This window comes from Nycticebus coucang, chromosome 2 (genome assembly GCF_027406575.1).
Source record: "Nycticebus coucang isolate mNycCou1 chromosome 2, mNycCou1.pri, whole genome shotgun sequence".
Classification (NCBI taxonomy): domain Eukaryota; kingdom Metazoa; phylum Chordata; class Mammalia; order Primates; family Lorisidae; genus Nycticebus; species Nycticebus coucang.
This window is the reverse complement of record NC_069781.1, coordinates 60,838,192-60,860,218: the sequence shown is the minus strand read 5'-3', so window position 1 is coordinate 60,860,218 and position 22,027 is coordinate 60,838,192. Positions and strand designations below refer to the sequence as shown.

The window sequence follows — 22,027 nt, the reverse complement described above, 5'->3', positions numbered from 1 at the left end:
ACATACCTCTTGCTTAACCTACTTCCATAATACAAATAATTTATCATCTTCGTCGTAGCCTCCATTTTATCCAGTATGTCTGTAGCACAGTGCCAGCTGTTCTACAAACATCATTTTTAATCCTCAGATAACGCAGCAAGGTAGCTTTGATTTTCTCCATTCTGTATCTGAGGAAGCCCATTCATATTTTCAGTCATCTGTCCCATTTCCTCTAAGGCGGTGTTCTAAGCCCCAACCATACCTCAGTGAATGAAGTGGACAAAGCCCCTGCCCTCATGACGCTGATACTCTAGCAGGAGACTGATAGTGAGTAAATGTCAGTGTTCAGTGCAGTGAAGAAAAATGAAGAACAAGGGGGAGAGAATGTGACTGGGTCTGGGAAGGTGGTTTTATTATTATTATTATTATTATTATTATTATTGTTTTTGGTGTGTTTAGGGGACAGTGAAGAGTCATGCCAGCAAGGGGAGGACAGAGGGGCCAGAGAACACAGAACACCATTTTTGGGACTTTGGCTCCTACTCTGGATGACATGGAAACACATTTTAAGAGCTTTGAGGAGAAGAGTGACATGATCTGACTTGCACTGAATAGGACCTCTTGGACTCTGACATGGAGAATAAATTATAGGGGACAAGTGTGGAAGCAGTGAGACCAGTAGGAGGCTGTTTCTTTTTTTTTTTTTTTTTGTAGAGACAGAGTTTAGAGATGACAGTGGTGGGGACCTGAGTGAGAAGTGGTCTGCTCTTGGGTGTAATTTGAATTTAGAGCTGAATTTGCTAATTGGATATGGGGTGAGGGGCAGAGAGGCATCAAAGATGACTTTAAAGTTTAGGGCCTGCGTAAGTAGGAGGATGAATGGAATTGTGTTCATTAATGTTGAGATGCTGTAGGAGGAGCAGGTAGGTATGGGATGATGGTGGGAAATCTGAGGTTTAGTTTGGAAATGTCAAGTTGGACACGCCTACATATCCTATGCAGTCAAGTAGGTATTGCACTACAGGCGTTTGTAGCGCTGTGGAAAGGGTCGGTCCAGAAAGGGACGTTTGGGAATCATCTGCTTACCACCTCGGGAGGTTCTATAATTGGGGACTTCAGTGCCCAGACTTGCTTGTTCATATTTCCAGGCACCCTCAGAGACATGTTCTGTGGTCTAATCTGCTGGATGTTCTGTTAGCAGGACAGAAATGGGGTCCTTAAATCTATCACGGTGAAAAGTTTTCTGCATAATTCTTATGCACCAGCTTGACGGCCACTGGTAAAAACCTTTATGCAACGATGTTTTATTTCTTTCTTTGCACTGTATGAAAACTTTCCATCTGTAACTCAGTCACATGGAAAATTTGATGGAGTGGGAAAGAGAGTGGGCTTTGGAGTTGCTGAGACGTGAGTCTGAATCCATCTTTGCCTGTTAGTAACTTGTGGGAGCTGGGACAGGTTTCCCAGCTTGCCTGAACCTCTGTATCCTCCCGTTATGGAGACACCCATCCCTCTCTTTACAGATAGGAATAATACAACAGCCCTGGAGAGTTCTTGTGAAGATCGAGTTAAATAGTTCACATAACCTTCCTGGTTTATGGTAGACACTAGTTAATGGCTAATCTTAGCTGCCAAATATAAAACCATGAAAGGAAAAGAAAATTGTTCTAGAATTTTGTTTCATCTTGATTAAGGGGGAGTTTTCACTGCCTTCTTTCTATTTTCTAGTGGCCTAGCTTTCAGGAGTCCAGATGCTGTCAGATGAGCCTCCCCCTTCACCCTTCCCTTTTTTGAACTCTAGACTCATCTGCTTAGTTATTTTCTGAACATCCTCATGGATATTCTATTAGACTGTGTTTGCCGAAATCGAAGTACTTAACACATTTCCTTTCCAATGACTTCTCTTCCTCCTGTTTTCTTCATCTCAGACTTACATCATCACCACTCTGGTAGATAGTCTAGGGACTTTAACCCAACCTTTATCTCAATGTTGGCTGCATGCTAGAATCACCTAGGAGACTTTAAAAATCTGCAGTGTCCAGACCATGTGACAAACCAGTTACATCAGAATCTCTTGGCGTGTGATCCAGGTGTGGGTATTTTTTTCTGAAATTTTTGATAGATCTGTAGCAGGCAGAAGTTTAGCCTTACTTCTTCCAGAGCCTCCCGGGCATCCCCTGTCACAGAATCGGGGCTTAATGAATATTTATTTTGTTCATTTTATTTCAGAGTAAATTTTTTAAAAACAGATTAAACAAATTTTTGGTATATAACAATTCAATCGGCTGTACAACTTTGGTGTTTTTCAGAATGGGGGATACACAATTTTTTACAAAATAACCTACGTATTGATTTTAATTAATTTGGCCTTTTTTAACTCCTTAGCTAGGGCTCATAATGTAGCTTAGGAACCCTCTTTGGTTGGGGAAACCAATTTTCTGGTTTTGGAAGATATGATCAGAATTTGTCATTCTCACGTGCAGGTTTTTGTGGCATAATTTAAAGATGAAGTGCTTCCAGGGAGCCAGGTTACTAAGGGAAGTTCAGAGTGAATGGGTGGCAAATAACAGCCCCTTGAGCCTCCTGAGAAGTGGAGCTCTACCTTTCTGCTATGGATAAAATGGAGTCAGGAGGAGGGAAAAGGCCCATCATCCTCGGACATCTTAACACTTAATCTTAACATTTAATTAGCGCAGGGGAAAAGTGGGCTGCTGCCACAGCATGACTTGCCCTCTCCACCCTCCTGCAGAACCTCAGAGTGAGCGATCTGAGCAGGTTTTATCTGCAGCCTCTAGTGTCTTCCCAAGTACAGTGGGAGGATGGGAGGTCGTGGTGTTTTCAGACAGGGAAGTTTTACCTGAGGATTAGAAAAAAATGATGTACATGTAATCATTTTGTAAAAAATTAAGACTTCTACCAGAATGATCCAGCCACCATGGGGAAGAACCAGAGCAGGATGGGACCATAGGGTACCCGTGCATCTGTCTCTCACCCCCCCTGAGCAGCCACAGCCTTCAGAGTGTAGAGGCTGCTGCTTCACCTGTGCCACCCGGATCTGGCCCTGCCTCCCTTTGGACCACTTCTAACGTGGTCCATGGGAACAGGTGGGGAAGGGACTCAGGGAAATGGAGTTCCCTGCACAGGCAAGTTGTCAGGAGAGCATTCCAGAACACACACTCATAGAAAAGAGAGCCTGGAAGAAGGAAAGAAGGAGGGCTCTCTCGTCTGTATCCAGTACCTCTCACATCGTCTGGGCTGGTTACTTTTTTGGCAGGTTATCACTGAAGGCTGATTAACAGTCATGAATGATTTAGTTCTCAGAGATGCACAGCTAGCTAGCAAGATTTACAGCCTGGACCTTTACCTGTGTCCACATGAGCTCAAAGCTTGCTTACTTGCTTTCTGTGAAAGGCAAGACCTGGTGGTTTGCTTTGCTATTTGTCTGGATTAAGAAATGAAAAATGTGAGAAACTAAGACTGAGCAGAAGTACCGAGTTTCCAGCATTCCCGGCTAGTTGCCACACGCGAAAAGCAGCCTTAGGAGAGACTAAGCAGTGACTCACGTGGACACTGCTTTTAGGTCAGAGGAAAATAACTCAGGCACGACTAGCAGAGCTTCTGTTTTATTCTCAGCAGAACTTGGACTTCCCTTTGGCTGTTCTCGGAATTGGAAAGCTCGTGAAGATTATGTTTTAGAGTTGAGAGTTGATTAAGATTTTTCCTTGGCTGTATTTTTTCTCTCTTTAAAAAGATAGCATAGATTTTAAGGTCAAAAATGAACAGAAAGGACAGAATAGTGGGAGTCCTTTTGGGGAATAGATCATCCTTTTATGGTCACGCTGTCTTCACTTCCTGGCCAATTCTCCTTATACAAGTATATACATTTCTTGGTAAAACTTTTAGGTTGGCAGACCCTCAGGTTCGGGCAGTGGCCAGATTGTCAAGACACTACAAGGAATTTTTATCAAGTTTGCCATAAGATCATTAGATCTTATTTTAAACATCTTTTCTCCTAGGGAAGAAGAAATGGGACATGTTTTAGTTTTTTTATGAGGAAAATAATACATGAATACATTATTAAACAGTTTTAGGCCAGGTACAGTGGCTCCCCCTGTAATCCTATCACTCTGGGAGGCCGAGGCAGGGGGATAGCCTGAGCTCAGGAGTTGGTTCTAGACCAGCCTGATCCGGAGTCAGACCCCATTGCTAAAACTGTCCGGGCATTGTGGTGGGCTCCCTACCTGGGGAGGCTGAGGCAATGAACCCAAGCGTTTGAGGTTGCAGTGAGCTATGATGCAACAGCAGTCTATGGAGGGTGACAGAGGAAGACTCTGTTTCAAAATAACCCAAACAGTTTTGTAAGGCATTTTACAGGAAATAGCCCCACCCCCCCAAGGTTGCTTCTCCTCCCTCATTTCTACTACCCAGAAGCAACCCTTCCAAGACCCTCTGGGCTGCTTACTTGGTTTCTGCTTTCAGTCTCGAAAGAACGCACTTACCTTTGCTCCTGCTTGGTTTTCCACTTCTCTGTTTGATACCGGATTTGGAAGACAGGAATTGTTTGCTCTCTCCCTATCTTCCCATTCTTCCACATACTTCCCTTCCCTAATTTTCCCAATATGTTAATAGCATAATTTTTGTTAAATCAGTATTCAGTGTTTACATTTTATGTACTTATAAACTTTTGTACAAAGCTGAAATATAATATGATTATATTTCCTTTCTTATATAACCTTTTTGTTTCTTCTGGCATTAATATTTGTCTTGTTTTTTATTTTTTTAATTTTATTTTTTAAATGTTTGTATAGCTTTCACTAATTCTTGCCCAAACCCTCTGCCACACATAAGAATTTCCTCTCAGTGCATTGAAACACATCAGGCGTTCATCATCTTTGAGACCTCCAATGCTGCACTCTGGATTGGTTGCTGCCTTAGTTTGAGTTCCCCTAGAAGCAAACAGTGAAGAAATGGTTCGAATGTAAGATGATTTGGAAGGTGATTCCAGGAAAGCCTGTTAGGGTAGTAGGGAAGGGAAGAAGCCAGTAAAAGATGCAGTGTAAAGCAAGGTACAATGGTGGGCACCTGTAGCTTGACCCTCTGCAGAACATAGGGAGCCATACACACTTCAGATTTACTGTGCGGTACAAGGGACCATATAGCTCCCTTGCGGCCCGCAGTTCCCTGAGCCCTGTGTGCTGTTGTGCATGGTGTCAGCTGTAGTTGCCTGGATGCCTGATGCATAAGGACCATCCTGAGATCTCTCTGTTTATCTCGGGGATTTCCTTTGCCTCTTTCCTTACACCAGGATCCCTGTTTTCTAGATCTCATATCTATTCTTCTTGATTTATACCTTCATTTTAGTAGAATGCCTCTTTTCATTAGCTCGGAAAGGAAAAATGATGAGACCTGTCTTGTGTGTTCAAAATGTCCTTATTTTACCTTTATTCTTCATTGATAATTTGAATGTAGATATGTAGATTTCCTCTTAGAAATTTGGAGTCGTCATTCCATTGTTTCCTAAGGAGATTTCTTGTGTTGCTCATGCTTTTCTCATGCTCAGCAACCTCCCGATTCTTACCATTTGCGTGTAACTTGTTTTTTGCTCTCTGAAAGACTCATCTTTATCTTTGATGTTCTGAAATTTCACATGGATGGTCCTAGGTGTGGACCTTCTTATACATTGTGCTGGACATTCAGTGGACCTTTTTGTTCTGAAAACATATGTATGTTCTGGGAAATTTTCTTAAAGTTACATTTTTTTCTCCCTTCAACTTCTACGTCCTTTGTTTGTGGAATCACCATTATTCAGCTGCTAGGCCTCCTGCACTGATGGTGATTTTATGCTTTTCCCTCCTATTTTCTGTCTCCATGTTTTTTATTCTAATTTAGGGGGGATTCACCTCAACTTTGTCATCTGTGGTTCTGTTGATTTTCAAATTTTTTATTTTGTTTGAATTCTTGAATCTTACTTAATTCTTGAAGATTTAAATTGTCTTTAAATTTCTACACATTTTCCTGTTTCTTTATTACATGGATAAATCTTAGACACTGAAGAACATTAATGATAACTATTTTTCTCTCCCTGAATTTCTTTTCCCTGTAATTACATTTTGTGTTTCTTTTGGTCTCTTTCTTATTAGGTATTTTTTTCAAAATCGGTGACATGGCAGTTTCCTTCCATACAGATGGAGCACAGTAGAACTGTGTGAGGGTGAATAGGGCTTAGTAATTGGCGGCTTCATTCTGGGGGTTGAAGACTGGTCTAGGGGGTGTTGCACTAATGTTACCAGCTGTGAAAGCTGAGTTCTCTTTAGCTTTCTTCTCTAGTGCTGGTTTTCTTCCCAAGAGAAGAATCTTCCAGACTCCTGCCTAGTTCTCAGGGAGACAAGTACAGACAGAGACTTGAGCTGGCAAGTCTCAAAGTTCCATAGTGACTGTACTGGAATCCCATCCTCAGCAGGTCAGGTGTTTCTCTTCTCTCAAAAAATGAAGGGAGGGAGGGAAGGAGAGGGAGGAAGGAAGGAGGGAAGGATGGAGGGAGGAAGGAAATCTATTGAATTACCACATCATTTATTTTCCTTTTTCTTTTTTAAGACAGAGTCTCACTTTGTTGCCCTTGGTAGAGTGCCATGGCGTCACTGCTCACAGCAATCTCAAACTTTTTGGCTTAAGCCAATAGTTCTCACCCTGTGGGTTGTGACCCCTTTGTAACAATGAAAATACATCCTACATATCAGATATTTACATTATGATTCATAACAGTAGCAAAATTACAGTTATGAAGTAGCAACAAAAATAATTTTATGGTTGGGGGTCACCACAACATGAGGAACTTGTATTAAAGGGTCATGGCATTAGGAGGCATTAGGAAGGTTGAGAACGACTGACTTAAGCGATTCTTTTGCCTCGCCTTCCAAGTAGCTGGGACTAGAGGTGCCCGCCACACCACTCGGCTATTTTTTTGTTGCTGTTGTCGTCATTGTTTAGCAGGCCCAGGCCGGTTTTGAACCTGCCAGCCTTGGTGCAAGTGGCCAGTGCTGTGAACCACTGTGCTATGGGCACTAAGCCGCATCATTTATTTTTCAAAGAAACAAGTTCTTTCTTGTTCCTATTCTCTGTTATGCTTCAGACAGCTCAGTCACATGCACCAAAGCATGTGTGCAGAACCTCCTTGTGAACACCACTGCCATGGGTCTCTTTTCCAAGAGAGTGTACTCATTCATTTCTTCATGCCTGCCGCAGACACATGTTAATGTCAGCCGAATGCACCGCTTTATGCTAATCCTCACTGGGAGATACACGGGTCAACATACGAGGGTCCTGATCTCATGACCAAGGGAGAGGTCACTTTTTAGAGGCTGTATCTGCAGTTACCCAAGTATGGGGGAAGCTTAAACTGGTAAAGCAATGGTGGGAAAGTAAAGAGGTGGGGGGCATGCTCATATTCAGAGAGATGACAATTTGTAAGAAAGCAAAACTAGGGACAGTTTGAAGGAGAGTAGTTAGTTCCCTTTAAAAGAGAAAGGATTCAGTTCTCTGAGGGCACATATAGCTTAGTGAAGTAATCCAGGCTGAGACTGTGCTACGGGAATTTGAGTGTCTTAAATTTGTATTTTCCAGGTTCACCCCCAGTTTCTTAAAGAACTCTTTAAATGATCATTTTAAAGCTATTATGTTAACATTTAAAGATGGTCAATTTAGAGGTCTGATGATATTTTTCAAGAACATGGAAGGTTTTTTTTTAACCCAAGATTCTTGATTAAAAATTTAATGAGTTTATAAATGAGTTTAAAAACCAGTCTCTTTGAGTATGTGGAGTAATAGGTTTTTTGAATCATTTGAAGAAATAGATAAGCTAATATAATAGGGCTTTCTTCCTCCTTCTCATGAAAAGGTAGAATATAGTCAAGATATTCTGAAGTAATTAGTAAGAGGATAAAGCTCTTCACAGTTGAACAACATTCAAAATGATGAATTTGAAAATCCACCACAATATATTAGACTGCTTAAAATTACTTACCCAGAAGAGAGCTGTTAAAGAGAACAGAGATACAAGCACACACCAATACCATCTTTTTTATAAAAGGAATATGTCTTTAGAAGTAAAATAATCAAAATAAGATCCAAAGGGATTAAGCAGCAGGTGTGGTTTCCTTCCTCTTTTTCCTCGGATCTCCATTTCTCTTCTTTCCTCATACTTGTTCTGTTCTTTTACATTGTGTGGTGTTTGCTTGTTTGATTTCTGCTGATTTTACTTCTCTGTGTTCCCAAGGACCTTGTACATATTAGCCTTTATGGTCTCTACCATATTTGGTGCTGTTGTCTGTTTATCTGATTGCTTGAGATCCTGTGAGCACCTGGAAGGCCCAGTTTGTCTTTCCTGCGTCTGAGATGTAACCTACTACAGAAAACACTGATATTGTCCCCTATCAGTATTGAGGTAGCATTTTCAGTTTTTGAAATTTAACAGACAGAATATACCCAAAACATATGTACACATTTTAAGAAAGGAAAAATCTATATCAAAATTGTCATACTCAGTATCTACCGATAATAAAAGATGAATATAAGTCACGTTTGACTTATGCAATTACAAGAAGTGCTCAAAGTATACACCATAATATGATTTTTAATACATATTGGAAGTCATATGTACTTTTTTTGGTAACCCTGGTTTATACACTTTTCTGTGAAAATAAATGTGTATAGCTATTATGTACCTATACATAATTAAAAATACAAAAATTAAAAACAAATGGACATTGGCTAAACAAACATTAAACCACTAAAACCAAAGTAAACCAAAGGTGAATTTTACGTTTTTCCAGTCAGCACCAGCCCTGGCATGGTGCTGTTAACCTGACTGCTACATACACCGTAGTTCTGTGCCATATTTCTGGCACCGTCCTAGACCCCCATCATGACACTTAGGATATATACTTCACTCTAATTGCTTTAAAAATAGACTCTGCTACCTGCAGTCCATTCATAAACCTTGTGAAAGCAGAGACTGTAATTTTTCTCCTCATTGCAATGCCCCCAGGGTTGGTGGTGGGGGTGCGAGTGCCCTCCTGAGGACTCTTCATCTCCAGTCACCTTAAGTGTGACTTTACCAAAGGTGTCTATGCAGGTGGGATCTTGAGCATAGTCCCAGTTACTCTGTAATCTCAACTCTAAGTCTAAACCAAAGGAACCCAGGTATTGTAGCATCAATGAATTCATAGGCTTTAACAATTTATTTCTTCCACCAAAACTGGAATTGCTTTCTAGGCATCTTCTTTTATAAAAACAAAAGCCAAAAAGAAATTGAGATCCTCTCTTCGATGCATGAAACCAATTTTCAGATTCAATTATGGGCTAGAGAAGTGACTCAGTCTTTTTAATGAATATGGTATTTTTGTTCTTCGTGAGTCTTTACCATCAGAATCTTAGCTGAGAAATAATTTTGACGATAGTTCTGTTCCATGTATAGTATAAGTGAAACATGGTATAAGGCCTGCACTGTAAGAATTTACCATTGATTCCTTACTTTAATCCACAGACTCTTAGAACTGAAATATGAAACTAGAATAAAACCTAGAGATAATCACATAGTCGGGAGTTTCTAACATGTTCTCTGTGGAACCCTCAGCTCTACACAGTGACTCCAGGACCCCCAAAATGAAGGGGTGCAGAAGAGCACCAGAGATGGGGTGAGCCCCTAGACATGCTTCCCCCAAGACAGCTGTGCCTTTTCTGTGTCACTCCTTACAAGATTTTAAGGAAATACATTTTACATATGTATTTAAGGTGAAGACACTGCCACCCGCAAAGTGAAGGACGTTCAGTATTCAGCAGTTGAGCTGGTTTATAGGCTGGTGTGAGGCCTGGTCTTGCAATCTGGTGCTGTTTTCACTGTCTCACATTGCCTGCTTTCAAAGCCTGTTCTCTCTTTTTACCTTCAGCTTCCAGAGCCAAGCTCAGCATGATCAACACCATGTCAAAAATCCGCGGCCAGGAGAAGGGGCCAGGCTACCCTCAGGCAGAGGCGCTGCTGGCAGAGGCCATGCTCAAGTTTGGAAGAGAGCTGGGGGATGACTGCAACTTTGGTAACGAGTCTTTCTCATACTGCCAGGGCTTTCATCTGTCCATGGGGATTTCAGTGCCAGTAGAGAACTCTGTAGGAAGTCAGCCAAACTGTTCTATATTTTCTCAGCTTTAGATCTTGTCTATATTGGCCAAAAATTCATTTTCAAAATTGTTTAATCATTTTTAAGGTGATTCGTCTTAGGAGTTTTACTTTTGTATTTTTTTCCCCCTTGCGAGACCCCAATCTTTGCAAGTTTTGGTTGATTTCTCCAGACACCGTGGTGCTTTCTATTGAGGGTGTCTGGCAGTAATTGAGTTTTGAGGCGGTGACAGTCACGGTGGGCATGATTGAGCACCCTGGCCCCTGGGCTTTCTTTTTGGTCTTTGCTCGTTTTTGTATACTTAATTCTCCTGCTTGCAGGTGGGACATGGTATACTCCTTCATCGCCGCTCCTGAAACACTTAGCTACCACACTCACAACCTTCTGTTTTCACCCCATTGTGATGTGAGGTCTCAGCAAATGACCGTCCTTCCTCATTAAACCATGTTCCCCATTCCTGGTGACAGCATCTGCTAAAGGTGTTGGCCTTAGCTGGTGCCGTATTAGGGAATGCTAGTTCTTACAAGGGAGGGGAAGGACCTTCCCAAGTTGCATTTTAGGGAAAATCACAGTCTTACATTCTCAATAAAAGTTATGTATCTCCTTAGGAGGCACTGAGTCAGTTGCCCAGAATTAGCTGTCATTAAGTGGAAAAGACACTTCTCTGGAAGGTGTTATGTATTCTCTCTTATCTGTGTAATCTCCAGAGGACAGAGTAGACCTTGAGTTTTCTTCTGTGAAATGCCCTATTATTGCAAATGCACGTCTTCTTTGTTCTTTAATATAAAGGAGCTTTATTCTCCCCTTCCAGGCCCAGCGCTTGGTGAAGTGGGGGAGGCCATGCGGGAACTCTCAGAGGTGAAAGACTCTTTGGACATGGAAGTGAAGCAAAACTTCATTGATCCTCTTCAGAACCTTCATGACAAAGATCTTAGGGAAATTCAAGTATGTGCAACTCATCCTCTAGAAACCATACAGATGCTGATGCCCTTTTCCTTTAGAAGACCTTTCTTAGCTGACTGTGCATGTTGTTGTCAGCACCGGCACACAAAACAACCCAGTGAGACAAACTGAAAGAAACTAGAAATGTAAAGTCTTTTAGCCTGAGATTATGACTGCCACTTGGGAGTCTTGCATTTGACTCCTCTACATTCAGTTACCATATCGAATAGTTTTCGCAAGCATGCCTGTAATCTTAACCTTCTGGGAGGCCAAGGTGGGCGGCTTATTTGAACTCAGGAGTCCGAGACCAGCCTGAGCTAGAGTGAGATCCCATCTGAAAACTAGCCAGGCATTGTGGTGGGTGCCTGTAGTCCCAACTACTCAAGAGGCTGAGGCAGGAAGGATCACTTGAGCCCAAAAGTTTGAGGCTGCTGTGAACTATGGTGGCCGTGGCACTCTATCCAGGGGGACAGAAAAAAAAAAACAAAACAAACTACTTTTTTTCTCCTAGAAAGACGATAACATTCTTTCCCTGAGAATACACAATTTTATAATTCTCTGGTTTGTTGGGCTGATTTCACCCCCTAAAATGCTAGTTGTATTAGTTGTTAGCATAAATAAATAATTCTATCATTCTGTAAACATATGTCTTTATATTTTCATAAAGGCAGGATCGACTGTCCTCCTTCTAAAACATGTAGGACAGTTGAGCTGTTTCTAAGAAATAAATTTCAGCTGGCTTTGTCTCTAATGCTGTGTGTAATGTTTGCTCATTCATTCAACAAATACTTGTTGAACCTGTTTGAAATTTAGTTTTGTCTGTAAAATGGACTGCCATGGCTTGGCCTGAGGCCTCCTAGTTCTCCTTATTCTGATTTAAATCTTGTAGCCGGACCACTCAGTCAGGGTCACATAGTTAGTATGTGGAAGACACACCTTAAATCCAAAATATCACTGACTCCCGTGTTCTACCCTTCAGCTAACTGGAAGTTTAAATGTTTTAAAAGAATAATCCTTCTAAAGGAATGAACATTTATTTTAATTTGGACCTGGCCATGGGATAGGGGCAGACATGCCTGGTGCTTGGTGAAGCTTTTTTCTGGGGAAGTCTGGCTGTTATTTTTACCCATTTCCTTCCCATTTCTTCACCACTCCCAACTCTATTTTCATCTCCTTTCCTTCCTCTACCGTACACACCAGGAGCAAGAGAACATTCAGTGTTTTCTGCCACCCATTAGTAGTGGAAGACTATGTCTGTCAGGGGGAAAAAAAGTACTTTTGAGCTTTGGAAAGCTACTTTCCTACCTGGTCACTAGAGATGTTGGGCAGAAGCTGGAGGGACTGATTGCTCCTCTGTGTGGAGCATTAGGTGAGATCCCGTCTGAGCTCGCTTCCCAGGGGTTCTCTGTGCTTGGTTTTATCATATGTCAAGTAGGAGGCTTAACCTAAAATGAGTGGTTCCCCAAAAGCTGCGTCAGTCAACTGGGACAAGTGTTAAGATATAGAGTCCAAGGCCTAGCCCTGCACCTTCTGATTTAGGTAATCAGGAATCCGTACTTTTAATAAGCATCTTAGGGGATTCTAACAGACTAGATGATTCAAAAAGCAAGAATACCATTTTTCCTTAGTTGATCTCAAGGAAAGTGCTTTGCATCTGCCTTCCCATAAGATGCCTTTTCTCTTGAAGATGAGGACTGGTGGGGGCACTAGGAGTGTGTCCTTTCAATGCCTGTGGAGTGTATTCATGCCTCCCACGCTTTTTTCATGGGATGGAAAGGGCAGAGTCCAGTTTGACTTTGTCTTGGCAAGGGCAGAAAATAAAGGGCACTGGTATTTCCCACGTTTTTCTTTATTATTTTTAAAGAGAGTTCCCCACAGTTGCCTTTGGAAGTGTTTACCCTACTGATACACGTTTCTGTATTTCTCTGGTGACATTGTATTTTAAAAAATAGTCTTATTCTGTAAGCTAATAGATGTGATAGAGAAGTAAGCTACAAATTGGCCTTTTCCATAGTCCTTCAAACATATTCCTGCCCTTGACTTTTGCAGCATCATCTAAAAAAGTTGGAAGGTCGACGCCTGGATTTTGATTATAAGAAGAAACGGCAAGGCAAGATTCCAGACGAAGAACTCCGTCAAGCTCTAGAGAAATTTGATGAATCTAAAGAAATTGCTGAGTCAAGCATGTTCAATCTCTTAGAGATGGATGTAAGTGAGTCTCCTGTGGTTTTTAATTTAATGTTATCATTGAAGTACAAAATTAATATATTAGAAGGTATATCATTAAAAGCATTGATATTTGATTATACTGTATGACAAGTATAAGCTTCAGAAGGTAGTTGTTTCTTTTAAATAATTTTAAGTGATAAAGTAGGTTGAAAAATGTTAGCTTTTTCCCTATTCCCATAGTTTGATTTAACCAGATTTTTATCTACTAATGAATCTTAAAAGCAAACATGCTCCTCTACTGACTCTAGGGTTATGGCATGGTAAATCCATTGTAGATTCGAAATAGTGTTAAGTCAAAAATACATTTGTACAGCTAACCTACTGGACATCACAGCTTAGCCTTGCCTCCTCTAAACATGATCTGAACACTTAGATTAGCAGGATTAGCATACAGTTGGGCAAAATCATTTAACACAAACCCCATTTTTAAATAAAGTGTTGAACATCTTATTTATTGAATACTGAGAGTAAGAAACAAAATGGTTATATGGTTACTCAAAGTATGATTTCTGCTGAATGCGGATCACTTTTGCACCATTGTAAAGATGAAAAATCCTAAATTGAACTATCTCAGATTTGGGATAGACTCTCTTACCAATAGCAGGAAGATAAAGAATATTATACACATTTCTGTGTATAAATGCAATAGCTTAAAAAATACTCTGTTGAAATAAGGGGCAGATTGATTTCAGATTATAAAAGAATTTCTATTATTATTGCTTAATATTTTGATGAAGCAATTGTCTGATTCCTTTTCTGAATGATTTTATGTTCATTTGCTCTTTACAAGATTTTTGTTTCTAATCCTTATCTTAAACATTGTTATTGTTATTAAATTTTAAGTCTTTTTAATTTTGTGAAGGCAAAAAAGTAGAAACCTAATTAGCACATGTATATGTAAAAATTAAAATTAAAAAAAAAAAAAAGAATATCTGGGTAGTGCCTGTGGCTCAGTGAGTAGGGTGCTGGTCCCATATACTGAGGGTGGTGAGTTCAAACCCAACCCTGGCCAAACTGCAACAATAAAAAAAAATTAAAAAAAAAAAAAAAAGAATATCTATTAAAATACATTCAGGATTGAGTACCCAGCATAGATTAAGATGTTACGCATTGTGAAGTCAAGTTGACATTTTCATTGAAAAGTAATTTCTGTTGACATTGATGATTGTAGCACAGGTACCCATGTTGGGTACAGATGTGAGATAGTTTGAAAGCTGCTTTCATGTTTCCAGAATACTAAACTCTTACTCATGGCTTTAGACGTTTTGCTGCTTTCTTTTACCTTGGAAGCATGAGGACAGTGCCTCCTTCTGGCCACTCATGTAGTAAGACCCGTCAAACCATCCTTCCTGTTCCTGTGCATCAGTAGGTGATCAACTACTTCTGCCAAGATTTTTGTAGAGCCTGTATGTCCTATTGCTTGTATTATTTAGACCTCTCCTGAGAAACAAAGCCAGTGGGATATAGATGTAGATATATGAGAAGACGTTTATTAAGGAAATTGTGATGGAGGCCAGGGAGTCCTGTAATATGCCATCTCCCTCTCTCTGGAGAACCAGAGAGTCAGTGACATGGCCGAGTCTATATGTGAAGACCTGAGAACCAGACAAGCTGAGAACCCAGTGGGGCACAGGAGCCACCTGTGCAAGTCCTGGAGTCTGAATGCTGCACAGCCTAGAGCTCTGATGTTCAAGGGCAGGAAAAGACGAGTGTCCCAGCCCCAGGGGAGGAAGAGAGAGAAAGAATTTGCCTTTCCTCTGTCTTTTTTGTTCGGTCCTGGATCTCAGCCTATTGGATGGTATCTGTCCACACTGGGTCAGGGTGTATCTTCCTTACTGATTCAAATGTCAGTCTCTTCCAGAAACACCCTCACAGATATACCCAGAAGCAAAGCTTTACTGTCTGCCTGGGATCCCTTAATCTAGTCGGTTGACACCTAAGTCGACTAGCACATTACTTTCTCCTGACTGTGGCAAGGGAATGTGCTGAACATATCCAGAGACCCAGAGACAGTGTAGGTTTGTGTTTGTGTAAAGCATTTGTACCCACCTGACTACTCAGGAGGAATGCTGTGGACATGGGATGATCTGAATCACCCTGCACTCAGGGCCACACCCCACTTCTAGACTCAGAAGACAACTTCTGTTGACTTGGAGGCTACTTCTCAGCTGAATCACAGCATGAGACACAAACCGAAGAGCAGTCACTGAAGGCTGCCCCTTACACTGCAATGAGGCTCACAGAGGGCTTTGCATCGTAGCATGCTGCCTCTTCTGTGCCTTGTGTGAGAAGTTGACATCCACACTTTCATTCACTTAGCACAGACAGTAAAGGGAGCAAAGAGTCCTTTGGTCAATGCACTTTTTTTTTCCTATGGGAAATCAATCAAAGAAGCCAAATCCTAAATACAGGTCTGTAGCTAAGCATGAGTTTAATTAATATAAGAGCCCTGTGATCTCCCTGAGGGTTCTTGCTGGTGCCGCCTTTCCTTGGGGCACTGACAGGCATGCTTCCACACCTAAGGATGCCTTCTCATCCTTAACCAATTTGGAATCTGAGGACTACCTGTCCAGCCTGGCTTAGCATACACCAGCTTGGCTACACCCTGGGCCATGTGTCAAGGGGGGCAGCTCTGTTGTATGTGTGGGGCAGCAGCAGCTGCATACGGATGGTGACTTGGTAACTGAGGCGTGATTTCCTCTCCCTCTGCAGATTGAGCAGGTGAGCCAGCTCTCGGCGCTTGTGCAGGCCCAGCTGGAGTACCACAAGCAGGCAGTGCAGATCCTGCAGCAGGTCACCGTCAGACTGGAGGAAAGGTACTTTACAGTCCCTGCATTTCATGTTCCCATTGCCTTGCCGTAAGATGATCTGGAAAGAGGTGAAAATAATAGACTACATCTGCCAGAGTTCCTGCTTATCCTACTTAGGAATCACCTTGTGGATTGTTTGCTTTGATTTTATTTTGTTTTACATCGCTCTGTTGAATCGCATCTACTGTTTACAAAAGGTTGATGTGTAGATTATATTTTGGCTGCCACAGATGGGACACCAGGATGCATCTGACAATAACTTGATGCAATTTGTTGAGCAGATAGTCTGTGTGGATGCTGAACACACAGTCATCCTCAATCTCACAACAGCCCTGTATATCAAGTATTTTTAGCTTCAGCTAGCAGATGAGCAAACAGGCTCAGAGGGGTAAAGTAACTAGCCCAGGGTCACTCAGTGGTGTGTGTGCCTGGGGTTGGACAGCCTGTTTCCGTTCACACCCGTGTTTCTCTGCATGGTGGTAAGGGTCTCCTCCCTCAGTGCTGCTTTCCTGGCCTCTCTGCCTCTTAGACGCACCACACTGTGGGGGTCTGTACTAGTTTCCTGTGTGAATGGAGCTCCCTGGAGCTGTGGGGCACAGCTCTTGGCCCTGCATTATAATTAGTTATTTGTTTATGTAGATTAAGCAGAGTGATTCAGATAATCATACATACCTCAAAAGATCTTCCCCCCCGCACCCCCCAGCAGCCTTTATTCTCAAATCACGGCCAGTGAATCAAATGTCAGCATTCATAATGAAAACTCTACTCATGATGTCACATTACTGGAAATGCCACCTATTTCCGTTGTTCCCCTCTGGCTGGTCTCTTCTTAGTATCTTCTTTGATTAGCACTGTGATTGAGGTCTTCTCTTGTGGAAATGAAGAATTTTAAACTACTAACTTCAAAACACTCTGAAAATAGTATGTTGAGCAGAAAGGGGCCACTTTCGCTTTTTTTTCTCCCTCTGAAATATGTTCAAAGTCAGTGTCAGAAATCAGATAATGAGGCATCTTTAGACAAATATACTTTTATTTTTGTATTAGAGCCAGGCATTCGACTCCATCTTATACCAATAGGCAAAGAAACATTTTTTACAGCAGGTGGGACAAGAGTGTTTCCTTGTCAAACCCGTCAATTCACTTAAAGAAAACAGGTAATACAATTTTTTTAAGTCAGTATCATTCTACAATCACCTTATCCTAATCCCTCCCTGCTCTTCCAAATCTGTTGTACGTTTTGCACATGGAATACCTGAAACTGTGGAGCACAGTTAGGGATGTGTAGAGTGTGGATTGACCTTATCTTCCCACTTTTCCTCCTGTCTTCCCTTGTTCCCTACTCCCCAGTCTCAAATTGCTCACTACGTCCAGAGTACACAGTATTTCCTCCTTCCCTCCTTCCAAACCTTCTCATGTTCTGTGTGTGATTGTTTTCTTGCACATGTTCATTTGGAAATGACAACTACTTTTACCTCTTTCCTTAAACCTTCCTCAACTTCTCCAAGGAGAGATGGACTCCTCCCTCACCTTCAGTCCCACCTGTATTTCTATGGCACTTTATAGATCGCGGTATAAGAGCTCTTACTATAAAGTATGGTAATCATTGTATTCTGTCACCCCTACAGACCATAAGCTCCTTGAGGGCAAGAACGTCTTAATTCATCTTTGTGTTCCTGGCACCTAGCAGAGTGCATATTTGCATAAAGGGCTCTGAAAAAAATGTGGGAGGAAGGGAGGGATTGAGAGAAAGAACAAGGACAGCGGGGACATGGCTGTAGGGGGGACATCTGCAAAAGCACAGACATGCACGTGTAAGAAAACTAAGGGTCCTGTTCTGATGTTCTGATGTTCTGCTCTTTATCATGGTAGATTGGTGGGTGACCCAAGCATTTCCTGAATCTGAACTGATTTTCTTTTCACTTCTAATTGGATACATAATCTTTTTGCCCCTTTTTCTTTTCAATATAGAATAAGACAAGCTTCATCTCAGCCTAGAAGGGAATATCAGCCTAAACCACGGATGAGCCTAGAGTTCCCAGCTGCAGACAGTACTCAGCCCAACGGGGGTCTCTCCCACACAGGCACTCCCAAACCTTCAGGTAAGGAGCTCAGACCTGCAACCTCCCAAACAAGGGCCTTGGATTCACCTGTTAACATTTCTCTAGCTCTTCTATAAGCAAAAATTCTGGCTACATAGGAAACACGCAGTAATCCTCTTCTTATGGGATAGCTTGTCAGGTAGAAACTCCGTTAAAGGAATCCTTTTTCTTTTCTCATTTACCTTTTCCCCTCCCTTTCCTTCCTTTGCCTAAAACTTTCTTTGTCCACCCTTTTCTCACTTTCACTCATCAGCACACACTAATTTCCCAGCTGACACAGTTGGTTTTAACTCTCCTTTGTGGCCGTAAAGGGTGGCACCTTTACTTTTCAGTTCAGGGCTGGGAGTGTCATCTTTCTTCCTGGCTTTTCTCTTCTGTGAACCTGGCATGCATGAGAATGAACGCCCCTGGGAGTATGTGGTTGAATATTTTTCAGAAGAATACATTTTGAATTTCAGCACACACTAGGTGTCCTTTTCAACCCCCCATCCCTGACCAGTTCATCGTGCTATGGTACTGACGTTGAAATGAAATGAAATTAAATGAAAGCTACACTTTATTTTCTCTCAGGAATATTGATGCATACCCAGTAATGCAGTTTTTCTGTGGTCACGATCACTCTTTATCCCCTGCATGCAGATTAGACTGCAGCCTGAGCCTGAGACATTTTCACCCTTAACATTTGGGTGGTCAAAGAAGTGGAAGTTGTTGTATCCTGGATATGGATTTTAAAGATGTGCAGTGTTCTTTTCTTTACCTTTTGTATCTCCAGCGATTGATGTTCTAGGGTAGAAAACTTTGTATAAAATACTCTTAGGAGACCATGAAGGAAAAAAGTTGAGGTCTGCACCAGCAGGTGGCGCTCTCTGACCTTTGTGTTCTCAGCCTGGGTTGTGGCTCAAACTGCAGTCAGTGGCTGTCTTGAGGTTACCTGGCTACGGGACTAGTCATATAAATATATATAACTGCTTCTCCCTGCTCAGAAACCAACCATAAATTTCACTTCCCATGTGGAGACTCAGTAATTTGCTGCTGTATAAATCAAAAAGTAAATACATTGTTTCCCCTCTAAGCTGCCTAAAAGCTATGGATATTTGTCCGAGTCTGTATACATTTGTATGCATGTTATGTTAATACATTTGGTTATTTAAAGGGTTTCCCTTTAAGGTATGATCCCATTTAATCATTATTTTACTCAAGCTAGAGTACTTTAATTTTTATATGCTATAGTTCCTATGCACTACTCATATATATATGTGACTTACCAAGTATAAATTATATAATTTTTTACGTAACCTTATTTAATAGCCACAAAGTAGGAATGCAGAGTAAGTTCTTCTATTACTTCTAATTTAAGATAAAAAAAAAAAAAAACTGAGAGTGAAGTACCTTGTTCACGGATATAGAGAGTAAGAATTTGATCCCGGTGTGTTTTGTAGTATGTTGTTTACATCACATTATAGCAGTTTTCTACAGGCTATCCTTATTGTTTTATTTATTTATTTTTTATTAAATCATAGCTGTGTACATTGATATGATCATGGGGCATCATTCACTAGCAAAGAATGAAAACCTAACTATAATATTATTCAGCGTTATACCTATAATGAATTGTGTTATTCCAGATGTACAGAGATTTTAAAGGCCAACATGAAAGAACTCTGGCCATGCTGTGTTAATAACCTAAATCATTATCAACTTCTAAGTCATTGGGTCTCCCATATCTGGGCATTCTCAGGAAAGCAAGCCTTAATGGACTCTGTTGCACATGTCACAAGAATACATGTGACCATTTTTCACACTGGAAACAGAAACAAGAATATGCAACAACTTCCAAAGAGCCAAGAAAGCTCCTGAAGATTGGTAGTGGTTGAGGCACCCCTGTCGTGCATGCTGGGGCCTCTTAACAAGAGGCAGCTGCGACAGGAAGAGGCGTGAGGGGGGAGAGCAGGGGGTGCCGCAGATGGTGACACTGTGAGCTAAACACACCTGTGCTTTGTGTTCTCTTCTACTCTTACTCCCAGGTGCCCCACTGGATCAGCCCTGCTGCCGAGCCCTGTACGACTTTGAACCTGAAAATGAAGGGGAGTTGGGTTTTAAAGAGGGTGATATCATCACCCTCACTAACCAAATTGATGAGAACTGGTATGAGGGGATGCTTCGTGGCCAGTCAGGCTTCTTTCCCATCAATTATGTGGAAATTCTGGTTGCCCTGCCCCATTAGGGTGTTAGGCTGGCTGGCTCACCTCCTCTTGGCCCAGATAGTTACGGTTAACCACTGCTTTGGTAACGCTGCTTACAACACATCCCAAGTGCAGGCTGCAGTGGTCCACGTCATCAAGCCCCACCAAGTGTCTTTGGTTGACTCGTATGTACCTACAAGGTGATGGATGTGTCTTCCCAGCCTGGTGGGCATGGCATGTGCTTTCTAAACACCATCTGAGACCAGCCAGTAGTCACAGAACTGCTGTTTGCACAGTTCTCAGGAGGCTGTGGCTTCTTAGAATATGACCGTGAGCCACATCTCAGAAAAACCATCCTACCGAAGATAGTGTCTATCACCCAGGGGCCGTCTCAAGGTCTCCATGCAGAGAGGAGAAAGTTCTTGCTTTCCCACTATCCCTTCCTGAATATGTGAGTCACAGAATCGTCAAAGAAAGCCTCCCTCACCAGCAAATTTTCTTCTGGTCTGAATGAATTCATCTCTTGATGCTATCAGCAGAAAAGTGTTTGTTGTGGGTTCAAAGCATTCTCAACAGTCATCTTTGTTACCCACGCTCATGTCTCTTTCTGAGGCCCAGCCAGTTTTCTTCCATCCTTGCTGTTAATGCCAGAAGGGCAATTCCTATTGGTTTTGAAGTGATACAGCAATCAGCACTTTATGGGAGGGGCTCAAAAGAGGACATTCTCCATGATGAGGAATTGGGAAGAAATCTGGTGTCTAAGCTTAAATTTATTACTGTACAAAAACTATGTCTGCATTTAGGCTCTGAAAGATACAAGGAAGGGGGACTGTCTTCACTTCAGTTTTATTTATTTATGAATTACATGTGTCATGAATCCTTTTGGCAGAGACACAAGGAAAAAAACACTAGTAACCATTTTCCCACTAGTTCATAGACCAAGAAACAGTAAAAATATTTTCCTTCTGCTTTTCCCTGTGTTCTTTGAACATCATTTGTGCATATTCTGCCCTCAATGAGGACCAAATAAAGACTTTTGTGCTTAGCAGTTGAAGATACGTGGCTGCATATGAAAAACTCCTTCCCAATTCAGTCGTTGCTCTTCTCCTCTCCCTTCCCCTTTATCTTCGTTCTGTGTGTACAGTGCTGTGTGTTTGCTTATCAGTGTTTTATTTTTTTGTATGAGCCATGAAAGTCCTGTGAGGTCTCCAGAGTTCTATTTATCTAGCTGTACAGACCCTTTCAGAGGTGTGACGTGCTGCTTCCGATGTGCCACCTGCAGTAGTGGATCATGTGGAGTGGAAGGCAAACCTTACTGCTTGTTGTATAAACTTACCATGGGGGGCATCGCTGTTTCCAATAAATATTGCTAAAGACAGAACCAAAGGCTCTGCTCCTTCATTTTGTGTCAGTTCTTTGGGTCTGACAGTGGGTGGATTAGTGTCCATTTCCAAGTCCATTGCCTTTTGATGCAACCAACCAGACCTGGTCCAACCTCATCTCTCTCCAGATATAGGAAAAGTTCAAACAGCAGTGAGCCAGCCTGCACGATGATAACTACTCAGTAACCCCGGGAAGGAAGAGAATTTGAGAGAGAAGATAAGAAAGTGGGGAAA

The 22,027-nt window shown here is 41.7% G+C and overlaps 1 protein-coding gene across 2 annotated transcripts in view; it reads left to right on the top strand.

The window, feature by feature from the left end:
• SH3GL2 (SH3 domain containing GRB2 like 2, endophilin A1) overlaps positions 1–21,792 on the top strand; it is a 224,436-nt gene extending 202,644 nt beyond the window's left edge. For both annotated transcript variants that reach the window (XM_053572070.1, XM_053572071.1), the window contains exons 4-9: positions 9,924–10,067; positions 10,960–11,093; positions 13,140–13,298; positions 16,032–16,135; positions 18,098–18,228; positions 20,253–21,792. In XM_053572070.1, the coding sequence (XP_053428045.1) occupies positions 9,924–10,067; positions 10,960–11,093; positions 13,140–13,298; positions 16,032–16,135; positions 18,098–18,228; positions 20,253–20,452 (872 nt within the window). In that variant the 3' untranslated portion in view covers positions 20,453–21,792. The remainder of the gene's footprint in view (positions 1–9,923; positions 10,068–10,959; positions 11,094–13,139; positions 13,299–16,031; positions 16,136–18,097; positions 18,229–20,252) is intronic.
• The last annotated feature ends 235 nt before the right edge of the window (positions 21,793–22,027 follow it).